This window comes from Syngnathoides biaculeatus, chromosome 12 (genome assembly GCF_019802595.1).
Source record: "Syngnathoides biaculeatus isolate LvHL_M chromosome 12, ASM1980259v1, whole genome shotgun sequence".
NCBI classification, from domain to species: Eukaryota; Metazoa; Chordata; class Actinopteri; order Syngnathiformes; family Syngnathidae; genus Syngnathoides; species Syngnathoides biaculeatus.
The window spans coordinates 29,776,823-29,783,098 of record NC_084651.1 but is presented as its reverse complement, the minus strand read 5'-3'; the positions used below and the strand labels follow the sequence as shown (position 1 = coordinate 29,783,098).

Genomic DNA, 6,276 nt, shown 5'->3' with positions numbered 1-6,276 from the left:
TTTCGGCACCAGAGAAAATGTTAGGTCCAAAGCACGGACTTCTCGCTCAATGTGGACCCAGAAGCTCACGACACCGGGATAGAATGATTGAGACAGAGGCAGAGTTATTTTTTACCAAACTGCAGTTTGGGGAGAGCTTAGGAGAGAAGAACATATCCTCCACACCCGCACGTAAGACTCTCTCCGAGTCTCCCCAAAACCACACATTTTATTGAGCTCCACACATAGGGTGGGGGAGAGCAGGTTTCACAAGACAAGTAAAGTTGTTATACAGAGACAGTTAATCTTCTCAAGGCCGGGTGTCCTCTGAGTAGACAGTTCTTCCTGTTACAAAAACCCACAAGAATGCAGCTATCATAAATTTGCAGTCACCTTGAGCTCTTAAACTTCCCATAGACAAACAGCACACACACGCATCCCTGCACAGCAACAGAGTCATTAAAAGAGATTTATGACACATGAGGTGATACGTTTCACAGGCCTCTGTGAAATGTGTAAGCTTATCTTACACTCTGCCTGTGTGGAGTTTGCAGGTTCTCCCCGTGCCTGCGTGGGTTTTCTCCGGGCACTCAGGTTTCCTCCCACATCCCAAAATCATGTAACATTAATTGGACACTCTAAATTGCTCCTCGGTGTGATTGTGAGTGTGGCTGTTTGTTTCTATGTGCCCTGCGATTGGCTGCCAATCAGTTCAGGGTGTACCCCACCTCTTCCCCATTGACAGCTGATATAGGTTCTGGCACTCCCGCGACCCTTGTGAGGATAAACGGCTAAGAAAAAAGATGGATGGATGGATGGATGGATATTTGAAACTAATGTTTCAACAGAACACGTATTTACTTAAATCTTTAATTCCAGAACCTTTGTCAATCTTTCCTGCAACAGTCGTGTGACCGTAGTTGGGAAACAAAGGGGAGACACCTTGGTGGCGAGAACAATAACTGGTTTGCTGCTTGGAAGACTTTATTAGATCCTTTAACCACTCAGTATCAATTTGTTCTTTCTTAAACATTACTCCTTCCCAGTCGTCCTTACTAAACTGGTAAACTGTACACAGGAGCAAGTGCTCACGGTGGTTTCTATCTCTTCTCACTCTTAACTTTGCCACATGCCTGCACAGACCCGTCTTTCTCTCTCTCTCTCTCTCTCTCTTCGGTCGCTCTCTCTCTTTCTCACTCACACACACACACACACACACACACACACACAGACACACACTCGCACACACATTTAACAACATTGCTTACTGAGAGAGGCAAAGAGGCTTGCTTGTTTCGATGGCAGGAGAGGCTCGTTGAGGCTTTAAATTCACTTACCTGTAGCATTGCCAGATGATTATCGTAAACACTGTTCTTGAGAAGTACGCGTAGGTGACCTTTTCCAAAAAAGATCTGTTTCATCAATTTTAAAAAACTGATGAGATTAGGAAATTCTTCCTCCACCTAATGACAGGGAGCACCATACAGAGGGAAATCTTTCGAACCGGCCTTTGGTGGCCAAAAAGCCTTGTCCACGAGGGGTCGATTAGGGTCCAACAAGGAGAAAAGTGCACTTTAGGAAACCCTGGAAGACATCCCAGTAGGTGCCTGTGCCATTTGCTCCACAATGTGGTTGATTCCTCCTGCTGGATCCCAAAAGGGATATAAGTACTCCTAAACAGGACCCTAGTCCTCCTGTTGGATCCCTAAAAGAATAAAAGTGCCCTTGGAGTTACCACTTCTTGGGTGCCACGGAGGAAGCTTTCGCTGGGGCATAGACCCTTAATGATTGTCCTCCTGCGGTCTCTATCTTGTGTTGTCCTCCACAGTTGTCCCCATGTCATCCCTGTCAGATTTATATTTGTGTCAAGGACCTGGCACCAGATGTTGCTTGGCCTTCCGCTGTTTCTCTTTCCTTGAGGAGTCCAAGTTAAGGACAGCTTTGTGATGTTGGTTGTTAGCTTTCACAGGGTGTGGGCCCTCCAAAAAAGGTGGGTACTCTGAACTCAGGACCCATTCACTGACCTGAAGACGGAGGGAGGACACCCTCTCATTCACCAGGGTGAGCCCCAACATACAGGCAGCAAGCCGGGGGGCCAATAAGTATACCCAGACTTGCTTGCCACCTCAACGTGGGCAACTCCAGAGTGGAACAGAGTCCAACCCCTCTCAAGAGGACTGGTACCAGAGCCCAAGCTGTGCGTAGAGGCGATATCTAGTTGGTTCTTGTCTACTTCACACACCAGCTTGGGCTCCTTCCCTGCCAGACAGATGACATTCCATGTCCCTCAAGCTAGTTTCTGTAGCCAGATAACAGAGCCAAGGTCTCCACCTTCGGCTACCGCCCAGCTCACATTGCACCCAACCCCTATGGCCCCTCTCACAGGTGGTGAACCCATGGGAAGGGGGACCCACGTTAGACTTACAATCTGTGCCGGCCAAGCACCATGTGTGCAAGTCGGTGCTTGCCTTCGAGCCCCACCCCCAGGCCTGGCTCCAGAGCCCCAGTACCCCTCCTCCGGGAAAGGGAAACCTGAATCTATTATTTTTATTCGTCATAGGGGTTTATAGAACCGTACTTTGTCTGGTCCCTCACCAAGAACCTGTTTACCATGGGTGACCCTACCAGGGGCGTGAAGCCCCAAACAACTTAGCTCCAAGGACCACGGGACACACAAACCCCTCCACCATGTCACGTGACGCCACTTCCTCTATGTCACTTTAAGTGTAATTATGTGTCATGTATAAATATATTGCAAACATGATCAAGAAGGCAGCGGGGTTGGTGGTATCTTCAGTCACTAAATGAAACTCGTTGAAGCAATGGTGAATTGACCAATTTATTCTGACCCCTTCACAAAATGGATACAGAAATGCATTTCATGTATTTCAGGATGGGCGCAACAAGGTTTGATGAATTATGTCGACTTTGCCCTCATATTTCACACCAAATCACACATATGGACTCCATAGCACTCCAGGAGATGCTTGCAGTCATGTTGAAGTTTTTGGCCAGCAGTGCATGCCAGCAAGTAATTGCTCCAAGCTACTGCATTTTCATAAGCGCCGTCTTGTGGATTGTGATGGGTGCATTGTGCAAAGCATTGCAGCCTGAATTCTTCCCTCACCTAGCTGAAGGTCAATAGGAAGCAGTCATGGTGGATTTCTGGATGTTCTGGAAGTTCCCTAATTCTGTTTGAAGTTCGGATGGGAAACGTAAACATTCTGTCATGCTCCTGGCTTCCAGCCCGGGCTGGGCGTGGCCAGCCAATCAGGAGACACACACCTGCGCCTCATGAACGTTAATGACACTCAGTACATAATAGGACCCGGGGGACAACTAGTCCTCCGCCAGATCGTTGCCTCTCATCCCTCGTTCCCCCACTCCCGTTTGCCTGACGTCTACCTTCCGTGTACCGACCCACGCCTGTCCCCTGACCTCCTTCGTAAGCCTGCCGTTACTATTACCTCTGCTTGTTTGGATTGTGCCTGATCCCCGACCTTGGACCGAATAGAGGTTTCTGTACTGCCTGCTCGTCTCTGGATTCGTGCATTTGGGTCCGTCCTCGAGCCCCATTCGTGACAGAATGATCTGACCACAACATGGACCCAGCCGACTCAGAAGCTATCCGCCGCTCACTGCAAGTCCATGGCAGACACCTGGTTGAGCAGGAGGCTGCTCTCCAGGTAACCAATCAGAGGCTCCATGAGATCTGCGCCTGGCTGGAGCCGTGGCTAGCACGTAGCAGCAACATCATCTTGGGCAGCCCGTGGCTCAAAAAGCATAACCCGCACATAGATTGGGCCAAGGGTCAGATAAAGACATTGGGAGAGGACTGTCGCAGACATTGTTTCACTGCCCAGGAAGACGGAAAGATTCTAGTACCACCTCAGAGCTAACCGCTGTGCCCTCCTGCTATCACAACTTGAAGGAGGTGTTTTCGGAGACTATGGTGAAATCCCTGCCGCCACATCGGCCATATGACTGTGCCATTCAGTTCCTCCCAGGTACCTCACCACCTAGAGGGAAATTGTTTTCCTTAACAGGACCGGAGCACCAGGTCATGAGGAGATACGTGGAAGAGTCGCTGTCCGTCGTCCTCACCAGCCACCTGGGTTCTTCTTCGTCAAGAAGAAGGATACTACGCTATGACCCAGCATCGACTACCGAGGACTTAATGAGGTCACCGTCAAAACAGGTATCCTCTGCCTCTGATCGCCACGGCCTTCGAACTTCTTCAGGGAGCCCGGATCTTCACCAAGTTGGACCTGCGCAGTGCCTACCACCTGGTGCGGATCCGGGAGGGGGACGAATGGAAGATGGCATTCAACACTCCCACAGGACACTATGAATATCTGGTGATGCCGTTCAGACTAACAAATACCCTGGCCGTCTTTCAGACCTTTATTAACGATGTACTTCGGGAGTTTCTGAACAAGAATGTTTTTGTGTATTTGGATGACATTCTGATTTTGTCGTCGGACCTGACCTCCCACATTCGACAGGTCAGAGCGGTGCTCCAGCATCTGTTACAGCATCAACTATTCGTCAAGATGGAGAAATGTGAATTCCACCGAGCATCCGGGTTCTTCCTGGGCTTCATCCTCGCGGAGGGGGAGATACGTATGGATCTTGGGAAGGTCGCGGTGCTACAGTGGTCTACTCCCGCCAGTAGGAAGGACGTGCAGAGATTCATCGGTTTCGCGAACTTTTACCGGAAATTTATATGAAACTTTAGTTCCGTTCCCGCCCCTCTGCACACTCTTACGTCCCCGCACAACACCTTTGAGTGGACCAGGAACTGCCAGGAGGCTTTTGACAGACTCAAGGCCAGTTTCATTGCTGTGTCTGTCCTCATCATGCCGAATCCGGAGCACCAAATCGTGGTTGAGGTCAACGCATTGGACTCAGGGATCGGACCCATCCTGTTACAAAGGATTCCCAAGGATGGAAGGATCCACCCGTGCGCCTTCTTGTCAAAGAAGCTCTCCGCGGCTGAACGAAACTACGACATCGGGGACTGCGAGCTGTTGCCAATCAAGATGGCGATGGAGGAATGGCGGCACTGGCTGGAGAGTTCGCAAGTCCTGTTCGTGGTCCTCACCGACCACAAGAACTTTGAGTACCTGAGGGCCGCGAAGTGGCTGAACGCTCGTCAAGCCAGGTGGGCCCTATTCTCCACCCGCTTCCGTTTTACCTTGTCTTTCAGCCTGGATCTACGAGGGGGAGCGCGCGGAACCGGCAGCCGCCTCTATCCTACCAGAAGCGTGCTTTGTGTCCGGCTTCACCTGGGCGGTCGAGACGTGGGTGAAGGAGGCCCTGAGAGAAACACCACCTGCCGCTGGTTGTCCGTCTTATTGCCTCTTCATAGCACCGTCGCTGCAGGGAGACGTCATCAACTGGGCCCACACCAACAGGACGGTCTGCCACCCGGGCATGGCAAAGACTCGTTCGGTTATCGAACGACGATTCTGGTGGCCGAACCTTAGCAAGGATGTGAGAAAATCTGTCAACGCCTGCCCGGTGTGTGAAGCCAATAAGACGTCTCGCCTGCGGCCTCTTGGGGAGTTGTGGCCTCTGTCCGTTCCTTCCCGCCCGTGGTCGCACATCGCCCTGGACTTTGTCACCAGCTTACCGCCCTCCCAGGGGAACACAGTGGTGCTATCTATAGTGGACCGGTTCTCGAAGATGGTCCACTTCGTGCCGGTCCCGAAGATCCCTTCGGCCAAGCAGACAGCCCAGCTGTTATTAGACGAGGTCGTTCACTACCACGGGTTTCCCCAGGACGTCGTTTTGGACAGAGGCCCGCAATTCGTCACCCGCTTCTGGAAGGAATTCTGCACCCTCATCGGCGCCTCGGCGAGTCTGACATCGGGCCATCACCCAGAGTCCAATGGCCAGACAGAGAGGGTCAATCAGGACCTGGAGACTGGACTTCGCTGCTTGGCGTTCAGGGATCAGAGCACGTGGAGCCAGCACCTTAAATCGGTAGAGTATGCACATAATTCTCTGCCTTCCGCTTCGACAGGTATGGCTCCATTCCACGTCTTTAACGCGGCCCGTCCTGATGCTCCTGGGCCGTCCGGAGCCGGCCATTGGGGGGGGGGGGGGGGGAGGGTACTGTCATGCAGCCCGGGCTCGGTGTGGCCAGCCAATCAGTAGACACACACCTGCGCCTCATGAACGTTAATGACACTCAGTACATATAGGACCCGGGGGACAATTAGTCCTCTGCCAGATCGTTGCCTCTCATGCCTCGTTCCCGCACTCCCGTTTGCCTGACGTCTACCTTCCATG

At 51.7% G+C, this 6,276-nt stretch overlaps 1 protein-coding gene across 1 annotated transcript in view; it reads right to left on the bottom strand.

Annotated features, from left to right (window-relative positions):
• Positions 1-238: 238 nt before the first annotated feature.
• The window catches only part of aprt (adenine phosphoribosyltransferase), an 80,650-nt gene continuing 74,612 nt past the window's right edge, over positions 239-6,276 (bottom strand). Inside the window, exon 9 of the mRNA XM_061837791.1 lies at positions 239-324. Within this exon, the coding sequence (XP_061693775.1) occupies positions 247-324 (78 nt within the window). The 3' untranslated portion in view covers positions 239-246. The remainder of the gene's footprint in view (positions 325-6,276) is intronic.